We start from the raw sequence: 16,232 nt of genomic DNA, 5'->3' as shown, positions 1-16,232 counted from the left end.
GTTCCTCAACCCCTCATCTCCCACTCCCAAAGCCTCAGCCCCTCAACCCCTCATCCCCCCTCCCAATGCCTCGGCCCCTCAGCCCCATCTCCAGTCCCTCAGCGCCTCATCTCCAGTCCCTCAGCGCCTCATCTCCAGTCCCTCAACCCCTCATTCCCCATCCCCAATCCCTCAGCCCCAGTCCGAAACCCTCAGCCCTTCATCCCTCAGCCCCTGTTCCCTCATTTCCCAACTCTAATCCCTCATCCCCTCATCCCCCCGCCCCTTATCCCTTCACCCCCAGCCCCAGCGGAGCCAATGAGCCGCCAGCGCGGGAACAGGCGCCAGGGCCGCGTTGCCCGGCCCCTCCCTCCGCCGCCACACGCCGAGCCGTGCCTGCAGCCGCCGCCGCGGCCGCCTTGCCCCGGTGCCACCGCTCGGGGGGCCGAGAGCTCCCGCTGTGGCAGCGCCCGCTCGATGGCGGCTTCCCGCGCAGCACGAGAACTACAACTCCCAGAAGGCCGTGGGGCGACTGCGCGCATGCGCGAGGGCTAGAGGGCGTGGGCTCGGGTCTGCCCCGCCTCCTCGGGCACCATCCGCAGAGCTGATTGGCTGCGACTTGCCCCCCCAGCCTGCTCTGATTGGCTGAGGCCCGCCCCGTCCGCGGCTCTGATTGGCTGCTGTCCGCCTGTTCTAATAAATCGTAGAATCATCAGGTTGGAAAAGACGTCTTGGATCATCGAGTCCAACCATTCCAATCTGCCCCGTGTCCCAGATCACCTCGTCCACCCGTCCCTTAAACCCCTCCAGGGGTGGTGACTCCACCCCCTCCCTGCCCAGCCTCTGCCAGTGCCCGACGACCCTTTCAGTGAAAAAGTTTTTCCTGATATCCAGCGTGAACCCTCCCTGGTGCAGCTTGAGGCCGTTGCTCCCTGGAGCTGCACGGGGTTGTTGTGCCGCGGGTGCAGGACCCGGCATTTGTCCTTGTTGAACCTCATCCCCTTGTTCTCCTCCCAGCCTGTTCAGATCCCTTTGGAGCCTCCCTGCTCTCCAGCACATCCACGCTTCCACGCAGCTTAGTCTAAGGGCGCACTGAATTACTTCATTGGCTGCTGTCCGCCCCGTCCGTGGCTTTGATTGGTTGCTATCCGCCCCATTCTTATTTCTGATTGGTTGCTATCCGCCCACTCCTATTTCTGATTGGTTGCTATCCGACCCGTCTGCGTCTCTGATTGGCTGCCGCCCGCCGCCGGCCTGGCTGCGACTGGCTGACTCGCCCCCCCGCCCGCGCCTCTGATTGGCTGCGGCGCTGGCGGGGGCGGTTTCCGGAAGCGGGGCCGAGGTGGGAGGAGAAGCAATGGCGGCGGAGAGCGCCGAGGGGCCGCAGGAGATGATGGAGGGTGAGAGCCCGGCGGGGCGAGCAGCGGGGCCCGCGGGCGTGGCCGTGGCGGAGAGACATAAAGAAATAAGGAGGAAAGCTTCGAGGCGTGGGGTGGCAGAGCCCGGGCCCGGCGGGGGGCGAGGAGGAGGCTGAGGGGAGCCTTTTCCCTTCTGGGTGTCTCTGGCACTGCTGCACACGGGACTGTTTGCTTTACCTAAAAGCTTTCGTGATGTAATAAGTTCTAATTCCATCTCCGTAATCTTTGGAAATTGCACTTTATTGATCTAAGAAATTTCCTTTTTCCTCCAGTCTTCTTCCCAGAATGTTGGTTTTAGGAAGATGTGATGGGAGGAAAAAGTGCATCCAAAATCAAAGTAGAAACAAGGGGTAAGAGGCCTTTTATTTAAGACTAAACCTTTCATTTAGTTAACTTAGGACTTCTACTAACTGCATAGTGGTATATGTGAATCCTGGTTGTTTTATCTGCTTGATAATTCTTCCCCTGCCTCGCTGCCGGCGTTGCCCTAATCCTGCTGTGCTGTATCTTACGCAGTTGATAAACGGATCGAATCGGAGGAGTCGGGAGATGAAGAAGGGAAGAAGCAAGCAGTTCGCTTGGTCACAGACCTCAGCCAGCAGAGCCTGAGAGATGAGCAGAACGGGGAGAACTCCGCAGGTACCTACAGCGATCGCGGTGGGAAGCGTCTTCTTGCCACTGTGTCAGTCCTCTCAGGATTGTGCTAAATCAGTTCATAACATCTATTTGCCTTGGAGCAACTTTATTTAAAACTAAATAAATGGCGGTGTCACCGCTGCTAAAACAATGCTGCCTCCTCTTTATAGAACCACAGATATTAGACCTTCACTTTTTTTCTTTTTTATCCATCCGCTTTCCTGTTTGAAATCTTTAATATTAAAATGCAAAACACCTTTATTCATATAGTGTTCAGTGGAAATGTAGTAGCCTTTTTGTGGAATGATGCTGGAAACAGGCTGCCCAGGGAAGGGGTTGAGTTCCCTTCCCTGGAGGGGTTTAAGGCACGGGTGGACGAGGTGCTGAGGTTTAGTGTTTGATAGGAATGGTTGGTCTCGATGATCTGGTGGGTCTCTTCCAACCTGATGATTCTATGATTCTAAATGTTCATTAAAAATAAACAGCTTTCCATCATTCAGCTTTAGTGCATGTTGTTTTTCACCTCAACGTTTGCCTCCAGAAGGCAAAGATGATTATTTCTAGAAGGAAGCTGTCAGTTTTGCTTCTATTAACTTAGAAATTCTAAGCCCTATGAAAATTCTATCTGTTTGGATCCTCTCGGCTTTAAACTTGTGCTGCTGTTGTGAGTGTTTGTATTAAAACATCAGCTGGAAATGTTGACAGGCTTTCTCTTGAGCCTGTCCAGGTTTGATGGAAGAGTTTATTTTTCATTATCTTTTGTAGAATTTGTCAGAGCAAATACATTCTTGAAGAACTCTGTATGGCAGCGTTACCTGGACCTTTGGTGCCAGCTAACAACCTGAGATGCGATAGCGTCCTTTTGGTAGAGGTGTTCGTGGGATTATTACTGGTCTGGAAATGGAAGTAAAATAGCACAGCCAAACCTTGAACCTTTTTGTCTGTGCAGATTCCTCCCGATCTTAACCCTTAGAACTTGAAAAAGTCTTTTCCAAGCTAGTAAATTACTGGAAGGGTTATAAACCTCATCTCCTGGCTCTAACTTCCACCGGGGCAGAAACCAAGCAGAGGGGTCATTTTGGAACTTTAGAATTAGTTTCTACAGCCAGTTCCTTCACTCAAAGGAAAATGAATAATCTTCCGTGTTTTTCACAGAAGATCATAAACAGGAAGAGCTCAAGCGGCTGAAACTTCAGATTTATCATTTAGCCAGTTCCCTGAGGAACATCGCCTGTGGTCGGGAAGCTTAGAACTTGGCTAGTTATAATGTTTTTCATGCATATGCAATTAAAAAATGTAGGTAGGCTTTTAGTTGCTTTAAAGGCTTGTGGTACGGTGAACTTACATAACTACTGTTCCCTACTGCGGAATTTGGGTTTCCTGAATGTCATGGTTTTTTTTTCCTACAGCTGCAAAGCCGTGGAGCTCGCAGGCACGGGTTACACAAAAAATCACTTAAGTAACACTGTCAGAGCAATGTGTTTTCCCCTTGAGAAACCTGCAGCCTTAATTGTGAACTGGAGAGTTGTTTGAATACTACCTGCACACAAGAGAAAGTGATTGTAGAAGGGTCAGTTTAGGGTGTTTGATGTCCACTTGGTTCATCAGTAAAATGCTGGCTGGCAGTTGATAGGGCTGCGAATCTGCTCAAACCAGTTTTGTTTCTCTTATTTGAGAGAAAATGCACTTGAGCGTTCTCATGCAGTGGTGGTCGATGGGTAACACGTCTCGCTCAGGCTGCAGTGTGGAGGTTGTGTTGTGCGTAGCACATAAACCGTGTGGGTTGACCTCGTTCCCCGACTGCCAGGGGGTGTGTTCTGTGACATCAGCACACATATTGCCTCTGGTTTGGGTTTGCACCTTTGGACTTGTGGGCTGTGTTCCCCTCGCTACCAGGACGGGGCACTCGAAGCCGTACGGCAAAAAGCTGAGGAGCGGATGTTCTTGTAGTGCTGAAGTTCCTTCGCTTGGAGCTGCCTTTTGACAGATTCTGCAGCAGAGCATTTATGCTTTGTCGAAACCAGGTGTGTGTGAACAGTCTGTAACAGGTGCTGTGATGGAGCACATCGGTTTGTAAAGGAGCCAGCCAGCCAAACAAGGTCCAAGGAGTTTTTTTACTTGAATTTTTCTTTAGACCTTAGAATCACAGCTGGATTGGGTTGGAAGGGATCTTAAAGCCCATCCAGTCCCAGCCCTGCCATGGGCAGGGGCACCTCCCACTGGATCAGGGGCTCCAAGCCCCATCCAGCCTGGCCTTGAACCCCTCCAGGGATGGGGCAGCCACCCCTGCTCTGGGCAGCCTGGGCCAGGGCCTCCCCACCCTCATCGTAAAGATTTTCTTCCTAATCTGAATCTTCCCCCTTCCAATATAAAGCCATTCCCCCTTGTTCTGTCACTCCAGGCCCTTGTAAAAAGTCCCTCCCCAGCTTTCCTGGAGCCCCTTTCAGCACTGGAAGCTTCTCTAGGATCTCCCTGCAGCCTTCGCTTCTCCAGGCTGAACAACCCCACCTCTCCCAGCCTGTCCTCGTAGCAGAGGTGCTCCAGCCCTCAGATCGTCTCCGTGGGCGCCTCTGGTTCCAACAGTTCCACTTCCTTTTTATGCTGGGGACTCCATAACTGGACACTGTGTTCCAGGTGAGGTCTCACAGAGCAGAGGGGCAGAATCCCCTCCCTCACCCTGCTGGCCACGCTGCTTTGGATGTAGCCCAGGACACGGTTGGCCTGCTGGGCTCTGAGCGCACGTTACCACATCTGGTTGAAGAATTCTTTTTACTGAGTGCCTGACTGTTGGACCAATTTAAAATCTCAAAAGGAGAGGTTCCTTCGCCATGAGAACTAGCTTACAACTTAATACAACTTGATACAAGGGGAACAGGTTGGGGTTTTTTATGTGATATCTCAAATAGCTGTTGTTCCAAACCTGTCTGCGTTCCTGTTGGCTGTAAATCCAGCTAGGGGACGTGTCTGGCTTGGAGTACTCTGTGCTGACAGCCCTTTGCACCTCAGAAATAGGTCAGAGAGATGCAGTCCTGGTAACAGCAAGGCATGGTGTTGTGCTCCCCTGCTGAAGGGCAGGGCTCCTGAGCTGGAAGGAAAATAAGAAAAGTCCAGCGTTGCCCACTGCTGAAACACTGAGAGGCATGTGTGTTCTTGGTGTTGGTAGCAATGAATCCTGGGTTCAGTTTTGGGCCCCTCACTCCAAGAAGGACATTGAGGGGCTGGAGCGCATCCAGAGAAGGGAACGGAGCTGGGGAAGGGGCTGGAGAACAAGGGTTCTGAGAGGCAGCTGAGGGACCTGGGGCTGTTTAGCCTGGAGAAAAGGAGGCTGAGGGGAGACATCATCTCTCTCTCCAGCTCCCAGAAAGGTTGTGGTGAGGTGGATGCTGGGCTCTTCCCCCAAGTGACAGGTGATAGGATGAGACGAAATGGCCTCAAGTTGCACCAGGGCAGGTTCAGATTGGACATCAGGAAGGATTTCTTCACAAAAAGGGTTCTGGGGCCCCGGCAGAGGCTGCGCAGGGAGGTGGTGGAGTCCCCATCCCTGGAGGGGTTTCACAGATGGGTGGATGAGTTGCTCAGGGATCTGGTTTACTAGTTGACAGGTACAATTGGACTTGATGATCTCGAAGGTCCAACTTAGCGATTCTGTGTTTGTATGCCGGTCACTCTTGGTGGCATTTCTATACTGCTATCCAATGTCACCCAAATATAATCTATGGTCCCTGTGCGTTTATGCTGTAAAGACTATTAAAGGATAAGGGACAGAGGATTGTGTTTTGGTCTTAAATTCTGCGTTCAGTTCTTTTGGTGCTCCCTCCTGCCAAAATGCCCAGGCAGAGCAGCAGCCCAGGTACTGCAAGGTGGATGATGACATGTGGGGCTATCAAACCCTCTGAAACCCTGCTCATCCTTACAATGCAACTTAGAGTACTGAAAATCTAAGTAAATCATTTTAGGTTGTCAGAGGAGCACAGACGCTTTGGAGGGAGCGTATTCAGAGGGATAATGGCCTGAAAATCAGTAGAGAAAACACTTGTTAAATACAGGGGACGCTGGGTGTTGATAAGGATGTTGTAACCGTGCTGTGCTGTAAAAATAGTCGTTACTTCTGGGTTAATGGAATGAGCTTGCAAGAATGCAGGAGTTAATGCAACAGCTTTGAGATCTGACAAGGAAAAAAGTTGCTTGATTTTATCATCGTGCCTACAGGAGCTTCACGGTGAAATGGGAAGGGGTCGCGTGTTCTCTGGCTGTTTTGCACAGTCGAGTTAAAGATTTATTTGGGAATTGATGCGAACCAGCACACCATCTTCATAAATGGAATCGGGCATGAATTATTCAGCACAGATTTATCCTGTAAACCTCGCTCCCTCTTGTGCTGTGATAGAAGCACAGCAAATGTTAGGCTGGCTTCCAGAGCTACAAAGATCCCCAAAATTGCCATAAACAGTGTTTTGTAGCATGTTAGTAAGTTCAGTCCAACAAGAGAAGGAAGGTCCATGCGGGAGAGTGCACGCAGTGACGTAAACTGGCAGTGTAAGGGTGTTCAGACAGTTTAGATTCCTTCTAGGTAATGTGGTGTTAGTTTCTCAGAGGAGCACAGAGACTTTGGAGGGTGTATTTTCAGAGGAATGATGTCCCTAAGTGTAAAGAAAAGGAATTCTGCCCAGATCAGGCTTATACAGCAGCCACAGGCAGGCTGGGAAGGTGCAGTTCTTTTTCTTTTGCATTTAGGCATAAAATTCTGTTGTTAAGAAAGCTTTTTGTCAGGCCTAGCTGTCAGGATGAAAGTGAAGTGTATCTTCAGTGTGGCAGAATATCCAAACTGTGCATCTCCTGTGTTTCTTCCCCTGAGGAGCACTCGCTCCCTGTCTCTCTCTGGGTGGTAGCCGTTGTTATCTTGCCTTAAGATGTCTGAGAGCAGAAGTTCATAACGTATTTACTTCTCCTGCAGGAGAAGCAGAGACACCAGTGGACATGGAGACGATTAGCCTGGACCCAGAAGCTGAGGTAAAAGCAGATTTTTGTCCTTAAAGGCTTTATACAGCAGGAGGAAAACGTAGGCAAAGGCAAATATTAAAACCTGGCTAAAAGATCCAATTCTGAAGTCACTGGCTGTCACGGTCTTCCCTGGAATTGGTTTAGAGCCTTTAGACTAGAAGCAGAAGTGGTTTATTCTTGATCAGCAGCTGGAATTTAGCACTCTAAGTGCCTGGAGGCACTGAAAGTGAGGCTGGAATGCAGGCATTACTGACAGGCCATGAGCTGTTGGAGAGTCTCTGTAATGAACTGGTTGCTGCTGTCAGGCCCATGACTTACAGCTGTTTAACCAGCCTTGTGCCTTGGCAGCCTCCTGAGCCCAAGAGCCAGAGAGTTTTTGAGCCTGGGTGGTGAAATTCTGTGTTTCTCTGCCTGACTGACTTGCAAAACTGGAACATCTGAGGCTGCACAGCACAGATGAAGTGAGCCAGGCGACTGCCGGTGCGGAGTTATTTGCACTGTCGGTGATTCCTGTTCAGCTGGGGCCTGGAACTGGAAATAGCAAGATGTTTTCCGGTTAAGCTCTAGCAAAGTATGTAAGAGAATTTTCTGCAACACTCTGTTCATGCCGGACAGAATTTGTCTGTAAATTCAGAATTCACTGCAAGAGATCTCTAGTTGTGGCAAAACGATGCTCAGACTCGAGAGGGCCGGGGAATTTTTGCAGATGCTGTTTGCTGTTGATGAGCTTAGGCCACGTGCTTCACCTGCGGTGGCGAGATCGTGTGCCAAACCCCATTTTCACAAGCTCATTGAAGGGAAGTGTTAATAAGCGATACATTCTGTAAGACTGTAATTTTTCTTAGAACAGAGAACTGGGTTGGTCTTTGAAGAGGGTTCTGAAACAACTGCTGAATCCCTCCGTTTCTGTTTCAGGATGTCGACTTGAATCATTTCCGAATTGGGAAGATTGAAGGGTTTGAGGTGCTCAAGAAAGTGAAGGTAACGGCCCTAAGGGATTGAGAATGCCTCTGGAGCTGGAGGTTTCGCGTATCTAACCTGTAAGAACTCAGACACAGGAGCCTCTCTTTGGCTGAGATCCTGATGAGCTCACGCTGTGTCTGAGGGAGGGAGGCGGTGTTCACCCATTTGTCAAGTGGTGATAGAAACCCTGGGGTTCTGCAAGTTGTTTTTGGAAGTGGGTGAGACGACGCATCAGGGCTGATCCTAGGAGATTCGTTCTGTGCTTGCACAGCAGAATTAACGCAGACTGATGCAGCCTGGAGAGGCCCCTGGAGGTCTGTAGAAAAGCCCTGCTCAAAGCAGGTCAGAGCGTGTGCTTAAGGCCTTCTCCAGCCAAGCTCTGGGGTGTTTCCAGGGATGGAGACACATACACAGCCTCCCTGGGCTCATGTTAGTGTCCAACCCTCTGTGTGTGGTACAAACATTTCCTTGTGCAGAGCTGGAATAAACTAACAAAAGATTCTATTGCCAAAAAACCCCAAAACACCAAACAAAAAAACCAAAACCCATTGAGGAAAAAAACCGCAAGGCCTTATTGTCTGTACGTTCAAAGGAATTACACGCTGTCATTCATTTCTGTTTCTCTCTCTTGTTTTTAAATTTCTCCCCCACTATTAGACTCTGTGTCTCCGTCAGAACTTGATTAAGCGCATCGAGAACCTGGAGCAATTGCAGACCCTGCGGGAACTGGATCTCTATGACAATCAGATTCGGAAGATTGAGAACTTGGAATCTCTGGTGGAACTGGAGTGAGTCCAGGGGAGTCACTAGGCTTTGAGGGTGGTTTGCTGCTCGCCGAGTTACTCCTGCTGTGTTTCTTCCAGTATTGATCACCCAGGCCTTTGTCGTGATTCATCTGGGGTCTCTGTGTAGGAAAATGTGTGTTCTTAGTTGGTATTTATGTGCAGTGAACTAATTTCATGATCCTGAAGCTTAGGCACCCCTTGCTCTTGGCAGCAGGAGCTCCATGTAGCAGGTTTTTATTCCTGCGGAAAATGACAAGAGATTTCAGGGGAGATTAGGACTTTTTGGAGGGTCTTGGCCTGACAAAGTACTTGATCTCTGTGGATAGTGACGTTCCCCACCAATTTTCAGGTGCCTCTTCCAGAATCCTCCGTGCCTGGTGGATTGAAGAGATCTTTGTTTTGTTTTGCTTCAGGATCCTGGACATCTCCTTTAATGTTCTGCGACACATTGAAGGACTCGATCGGCTTACCCAGCTTAAAAAACTCTTCCTTGTCAACAACAAAATCAGCAAAATTGAGAATTTGAGCAACCTGCAGATGCTACAGATGTTAGAGTTGGGATCCAATCGCATCCGGGTAGGTTTGCTCTGCGAGATGTTAGCTGCAGAGCTCTGGGATGAGCCTTTTGTGATGTGTTTTATCGGCTTTTACTTGCAATTTCTTGCTTTTTATTGTTCCACTTGCTTAATGTGTAATTGCTTATTGCTGCGCATGCTGGATCCTTTAATTATGTATGTGTGCAGTGCCTGGCTACTAAATTACTCTTTATGAATGTCTCTCTTTAATGAACTCGTGCATCCCCTGTGCATTGCCTTTTGCAGATGATGGTTTCCTCCTGATAGAGAGCCAAGCCTATCAAAACCAGCAATTACCGCTTGCTTTTACCTTCCCAGAGGCTGCTGCTCTATCGATAAAACCTATTGAATGCAAATTTAGTTCTAGATTGATTTGTATCACAGAATCACAGAGTGGTTTGGGGTGGAAGGGACCTCAAAGCCCATCCAATTCCATCCCCTGGCATGGGCAGGGACACCTCCCACTGGCCCAGGGGCTCCAAGCCCCATCCAGCCTGGCCTTGAACCCCTCCAGGGATGGGGCAGCCACCCCTGCTCTGGGCAGCCTGGGCCAGGGCCTCCCCGCCCTCATCATGAAGAATTTCTTCCTAATGTCTCATCTAAATCTTCCCCCTTCCAATTTAAAGTCATTCCCCCTCACCTTGTCACTCCAGGCCCTCAAAAAGCCCCTCCCCAGCTTTCCTGGAGCCCCTTCAGATACTGGAATGTCGCTGTAAGGTCTCCCCGCAGCCTTCTCTTCTCCAGGCTGAACAACCCCAACTCTTTCAGCCTGAGGGATCGGCAGCCTCGTGTTTCTCCCCTTGGCTGTCGAGGCCACGTCCCCAGGCAGGAGTTGTGCGCTGCTGACATTACGCTGTCTCCTGTGTTCGTGTTGCAGGTAATTGAAAACATCGACGCTTTGGCTAATCTGGACAGTCTGTTCCTTGGAAAGAATAAAATCACCAAGCTCCAGAACTTGGATGCGCTGACAAACCTGGCTGTGCTCAGTATACAGGTATCGATTCTGATTTGCGCTGGTGTTTTAAACAGCCGTGGTGGCACAAACCCCCTCGTAATTTATGATGAGCAGCCCTGAGGCAGCAGATCTTCAGGGTCTGAGCTGAACTCGTGCTCTGGAAGGAAGCATGATGGTCTCTCTGCTGTCTTTTCTCATCCTTACTAAATGAGATTGACAGATGCTGATGAAATGATAACACAACTGTTTCATTTTTGTGTAAGGGAGAACAGAAAATCAACATTATCCCCATTTTCTCCCTGAAATATCTCTTTCTAATACATTAAAATCAAACGAGTTACACCAGGGAAGCCGTAACAGCAGCAGGCTCGGTATCCCTGCCTTCATCGTGATGAGGGAAGAATTAAACAAGCCTGTGCTAAATGAAACCTGTCCTTAATGGGCTTAAGCAAATTTTCTTCCTTTTTAAGAGGTGAAATGAAAGCTACTCAACTCATTTATTCCGCTGAGTCTCCTTCTCATCAGTCTGACAGTGCAGAGCGTACGGGGTCACGCGCAGCAGAGCTGGGATCTGAGGGCTGGAATTTCCCTTCTGATCAGACCGGTGACAAAAACCTAACACAGTGAATGCTCTTCATGTTGTTTCCAAAGACACCAAACAGAAACCTTTCAGGAAACTACTTAGGATGGGAAAGTCAGTCTGATTCTTCCAAACTCATGGGCTCCTCTAGGACTTCTTTGTGGTGGTGCAGGGATCAAACAAACTGAGCTTGCATGATCAGCATGGACCCGAGCAGGCTGCTTCCCCTTCCATACTTCAGAGAAATGCCTTTTCTCCAGTAACTCGGTTGGTTTGGTTTGTTTAGAGAGGATTTAAACCGCTGTTGCTCTTTCAGAACAACCGTCTGACCAAGATCGAGGGGCTTCAGAGCTTGGTGAACTTGCGCGAGTTGTACCTCAGCCACAACGGCATCGAAGTCATCGAGGGACTGGAGAACAATGTGAGAAAACTCTTGCTAACTGCGTGACAGGGTTGTTTCTCCAAGCTGCTCCCTTAGCTCCAGAGCTGCTGGAGTAGAATCGTGGAATGAGTTGGGTTGGAAGGGACCTGAAAGCCTGTCCAGTCCTACCCCTGCCATGGGCAGGGACACCTCCCACTGGATCAGGGGCTCCAAGCCCCAATTCCTTCTTGATGAGGGTGGGGAGGCCCTGGCCCAGGTTGCCCAGGGAAGCTGTGGCTGCCCCATCCCTGGAGGTGTCCCAGGCCAGGCTGGATGGGGCTTGGAGCCCCTGATCCAGTGGGAGGTGTCCCTGCCCATGGCAGGGGATGGAACTGGATGGGCTCTGAGGTCTCTTCAAACCCAAACTATTCCATGATTTTTGTCAGACGGCTTCTGAGGGGTCGATAACAGCTTAATTAAAAACTCTTCCTTGCCATCTTTAGGCAAGGGCTCCTTGGGCTGCGTGGAAGCAGTTGGTGTGTGTGTGTTTGCTTCTGTTTCCAAACTGAAAACAGTGGGATGGGGACGACGAGAGGAAACCCAGTCTAACGTATTTGTGTTTGCTTGTCTAGAACAAACTCACAATGCTGGACATTGCATCCAACAGAATCAAGAAGATAGAAAATATCAGTCACCTAACGGAGCTGCAGGAGTTCTGGGTGAGTGCAAGTCAGAGCTCTCCCCTGGGACGATGGTTCCGAGGGGAAAGGAGCCGTTCCCATGGGGCAGGGTGGGGTTTAGTATTTGATAGGAATGGTTGGACTCGGATGATCTGATGGTGATTCTTTTTCAACCTGGTGATTCTATATCAGCTCTTCTCCTGGGGCACAACAGCCCCGCGCAGCTCCAGGCTTGGGGAAGAGCGGCTGGAGAGCTGCCTGGAGGAGAAGGACCTGGGGGTGTTGATTGACAGCGACTGAACACGAGCCAGTAATGGCCCAAGTGGCCAAGAAGGCCAGCAGCATCCTGGCTTGGATCAGACACGGCGTGGAGGGATTGTGCCCCTGGGCTTGGTGGGGGCCGCACCTGGAATCCTGGGTTCAGTTTTGTTCCCCTCACTCCAAGGAGGACATTGAGGGGCTGGAGCATGTCCAGAGAAGGGAACAGAGCTGGGGAAGGGTTTAGAGCACACGCCTTCCAAGAGGTGGCTGAGGGACCTGGGGCTGGTTAGCCTGGAGAAAAGGAGGCTGAGGGGAGGCCTCATCGCTCTCTGCAACTGCCTCGAAGGAGGTTGTGGTGAGGTGGGTGCTGGGTTCTGCTCACTGGTAACCAGGGATGGGACCAGGGAAATGGCCACAAGCTGTGCCAGGGGAGATTTACGTTGGTTATTAGGAGGAATTTCTGTACTGAAAGGGCTGTCACGCCCTGTCAGAGGCTCCCAGGGGGGTGGTGGAGTCCCCAGCCCTGGAGGGGTTTAGAAGATGAGTAGATGTCGTACCTGTGGACATGATCTGGTGGTGGACTGAGCAGGGCTGGATTGTTGGTTGGATTCGATGATCTTAGTGGTCTTTTCCAACCAAAACCGTTCTGTGGCTGGAGATGGTGAACAAGGCCTGGACTGTGCGACAGGAAAGCCAATCTCGGAGGCTCCAGGGGCAGAAGGCTGGACCCCACAGCCAGGGTTCTTCTACGCGTGCGTGGAGACCTTGCAGTGTTCCCACTGCGGCGTCGCCAGATCCTCCGGAGCAGCGTCAGCGCGGTCCCTGCGGACCAGGCTGGGGGGCTTTGGTGTGAACGTGCCTGTGTGTGCTCTGCAGATGAACGACAACCTGGTGGAGAGCTGGAGCGACCTGGATGAGTTGAAAGGAGCCAAGAACTTGGAAACGGTCTACCTGGAGCGAAACCCCTTGCAGAAGGATCCCCAGTACCGGCGCAAAATCATGCTGGCCCTGCCAACCATCCGGCAGATCGATGCCACGTTCGTTCGATTCTGAAGCTCCTGCTGCCCCCTCTCTCCTGCCCTCCCCGGAGAAGTCGTCCCGGCTGGGTTTTTTTATCCACTTGCCACTCCCCGGGTCTTCAGTTCACTGACACTCTGAGCAACTGGTCAATAAAGAGCACTGAATACCAGACCTTGTGAGCGACGCACTCATTGTTTTTGAAACGGTGTTGTTAGTATTATTATTATTAAATCTTAACAGAAGAGCCTGCGTTGTGCTGCGTCCTTTGTTTAGCGGGAGCGTTTGCACTGGAGCTGCAGGGAGTGCGAGGCTCTGGTTGTGGTGGAGGGGAGCCGGAGACACTCCCTCTCCTCCCCAGCCTCCCTCTCTCTCAAAGGTCTTTTCCAACCGAGCGATTCCAGGAGGGCTGCCTTGGATCTCACCCCACCAGGAGAAAGAACAGCCACGACACTCGGAGCCGTTTCAGGTTTTATTTTAGAATTTATAAAATTCCAGTGTCATCCATTCTCATGAGCCTTTGTACAGGTTTGCATATAGTCTCCAAATTCCAAAGTTAAGGCCAAGGGATCATTGCTATGGAAATGTACAATATGGAAGACGTCAAAGAGAGGAGATGGACACATGCCACAGGCTGCTGCGAGGGCGGGCGCTGGGGAAGGACTAGGTACAATCACTTCATGACCTGTAGAGTGGAGAGTCGGGCGCTGGGGTGTGCGCCCAAAAGGGAGCTCAAACCTGTGCGAGTGGTGAGGGGGCCGGGGCAGAGAGAAGAGTGGGGACAGACCTAAGCGATGGGGACAAAACCCATTTTCTGACAGACGCAGGTGGGAGGGTGGCGCCCGGGTCCTGTCTCTTGTGCTGGAATCAAGGCCACCCTGTCCTCTGGGGGCAGCCCCGGCCAGCTCCAGCCACCTCTGGGGCTTCAGGAGAGTGCTGCAAGGTTTTGGTTTGATTTCTGCATAGCAGCCTCTTCAAAGAAGAGCTGGTGCAGGGCGAGCACTGTTAGGTTGGGCCCGATGGACAGAGGGAGAGGCAAGAGCGCTGGGATGAGCCTGCCAGGGGTTTGGGCCTTCACTCCGTGAGCAGCACCGGAGAGGAGAGGCCAGGGAGTCCTGTTTGTCTCAGAGCTGAAGGAATGGGCTCAGCCTACAAGCTCTTTAGGACTGAAGCAGGGGAACTCAGGAACCCCATGCTCCCTGCCTCCCTCCACAGTGCCCTGGATTTCCTCTTGCTGGCTGGAGGAGCTGGGATGCAGCCACCTTCGAGCAAGCCCTGGCTGGGCCCAGGCACGAGCTGCCCAGAGCACACGTCACCCTCTCTGCCTGCACGATGGGGGCCTGGGGAGGGCTCAATGCATGGTGCCAGCAGAGCAGAAGCCTGGCTCCCCGCTCTGCAGCCCCGGGGCCGAGCCCTCTCCAACTCGGAGCCTGTCTGACCGGCACCGCGCTCGGCTTCCCTCCATCCCGCAGTCACTCAGAGCCAAGAGGCTCCTTCTGCTCTGGGTGCCGGGGCAAGAGCTGGAACAGCCGCTCCCCTGCCTGCCCCGAGAGGCCCCCCTCGTACTGACTTGTGAGGTAGAAAGAAGGCAACAGTAAGAGCTGTCCCTACCAGTCGTGCCTAGATGATGCTGCGGCGCTAGCAGAGGACTAGAGCTTCTCAAGGCTGCGCTTCCCACCGGCTTCTCCTGGGCCCAAACCTGTCCCGTGCGGTGATCCTGTCACGTGGCGGCTGCCTGCCTGCTCCCACGGCCGGCCGAGGGACCGGGGAGCGGGCTCTGGCATCACTGGAAGACTCACCGAGCGTGCAGGCTGGGGCTGCGCTTGGGGGCGGCGCAGGGGCGCGCTCGCCACGGGCTGTTTACCTGACCAGGGGGGCCGGCAGTTGTTCTCGTCCCTTCCATCTCTGCTGCCTCTACAGCCTAGGGAAGGGTTTGTTCCTTTAAAAAGCAAATTTCTGCTCTTTTCAGCTGTTGTAAGCTCTCCCCACAGTCAGCTATCAGCGTTAAATGAGTTTTTGGCAGTTAAAAGGAGAAAAAAAAAAAAAGTTGATTGCACTCTACAAAGGTAAGGTAAGGCCTGGGATAAACACAAAGGAAAGAGGGCAAACGTTTTGGCTTTAGAAAGTCAAGGAAATTTATTTCCTGAGGTCATGAGACAGGAAGTAGATTCCTAGCCACAGTAAAGGAGGTCTCCTAATGAAGGCGAGAATGCCTGTAAGACATGCTCAAGAGAGCAGATCGCTCTGCTAGCGCTTGGGAAGCTGCAAATCTTAGCCACTTTTGAGTCAATTATGAAGTTTCTAACAAAAACACACACATTTAGTGTTTGAATCTGAGTGGAAGTCCTGTTCCAAAGGAGGAAAGAATATCCATTGAGAGATGAGGGTGGGTCCTAGCCACGGTGATAGCTGAGGGGAGCAGGATGGGCTCTAGCACTCCAGACACCATTAGGAGACCTCTTGGGGCAATTGACTCGAGCTCCAGCCACTGGGTCAGATTTCAGACAGGAAGTATTTGTGGCAGGTTAGTGTCAGGTCAGCGGGCTGGAGGAGAAGGTTCTGCTTCCAGGTCATTATCGTTTAGGTCCCCAGGGAAGAGTCTTGGGGGCCACTTGAGCCCCAAAGCTGGGGAAGTCTTCAGAACTGCTCATATCAGGGGCCTAGAGCAAACAAAAAGGGAACAAGTTAAGCTCCTGCCCTGCTGCGAAGCTGCACACTGTGCCCCTGAGCTATTTCTCATGTCCCGTGAGTGGAGACAAGGGGTGAGGGCCAAAAGGGATCATGATGTCCTTAGGACCGCCCAGGGTGGGCAGCTGAGCCACCTATAGGTGACACTTAGGAGGGTGCACGTAGATCAAGGGCTTTGAAAGGCCAACCCCAGTAAGAGTCGCTGGAGCTGGGTCAGGCCCTGCGGCGGTGCCAGGGCAGCCAAGGACAGAGCTGCCCCAGGCCTCAGCTCGCTGCTCCCAGCCAGAACACGGCTGCAAATACAGAGCTGGTTCTGTGCTGCAGCAGCAGAGT

The 16,232-nt window shown here is 51.6% G+C and overlaps 2 protein-coding genes across 4 annotated transcripts in view; one reads left to right on the top strand and one right to left on the bottom strand.

Annotated features, from left to right (window-relative positions):
- The first annotated feature begins 1,284 nt into the window (after window positions 1–1,284).
- Window positions 1,285–13,458, top strand: PPP1R7 (protein phosphatase 1 regulatory subunit 7). 2 transcript variants are annotated; one of them, XM_069865269.1, is made up of 11 exons: window positions 1,295–1,379; window positions 1,670–1,747; window positions 1,914–2,036; window positions 6,988–7,043; window positions 7,950–8,015; window positions 8,655–8,785; window positions 9,196–9,358; window positions 10,235–10,351; window positions 11,209–11,313; window positions 11,886–11,972; window positions 13,071–13,458. In XM_069865269.1, the coding sequence occupies exons 2-11, from the start codon at window positions 1,705–1,707 to the stop codon at window positions 13,245–13,247; spliced, it is 1,068 nt and encodes a 355-aa protein (XP_069721370.1). In that variant the 5' UTR covers window positions 1,295–1,379; window positions 1,670–1,704; the 3' UTR covers window positions 13,248–13,458. The 2 variants fall into 2 exon arrangements, with proteins under 2 accessions (XP_069721371.1, XP_069721370.1); XM_069865270.1 differs by lacking the exon at window positions 1,670–1,747 and having other exon boundaries at window positions 1,285–1,379.
- Window positions 13,459–13,670: 212 nt separating this feature from the next.
- Window positions 13,671–16,232, bottom strand: part of HDLBP (high density lipoprotein binding protein) — a 39,453-nt gene continuing 36,891 nt past the window's right edge. For both annotated transcript variants that reach the window (XM_069865202.1, XM_069865203.1), the window contains exon 28: window positions 13,671–15,871. In XM_069865202.1, the coding sequence (XP_069721303.1) occupies window positions 15,785–15,871 (87 nt within the window). In that variant the 3' untranslated portion in view covers window positions 13,671–15,784. The remainder of the gene's footprint in view (window positions 15,872–16,232) is intronic.

This window comes from Phaenicophaeus curvirostris, chromosome 10 (genome assembly GCF_032191515.1).
Source record: "Phaenicophaeus curvirostris isolate KB17595 chromosome 10, BPBGC_Pcur_1.0, whole genome shotgun sequence".
Classification (NCBI taxonomy): Eukaryota; Metazoa; Chordata; class Aves; order Cuculiformes; family Cuculidae; genus Phaenicophaeus; species Phaenicophaeus curvirostris.
The sequence above is the reverse complement of the archived record's forward strand: the minus strand, read 5'-3'. Positions and strand labels throughout refer to the sequence as shown.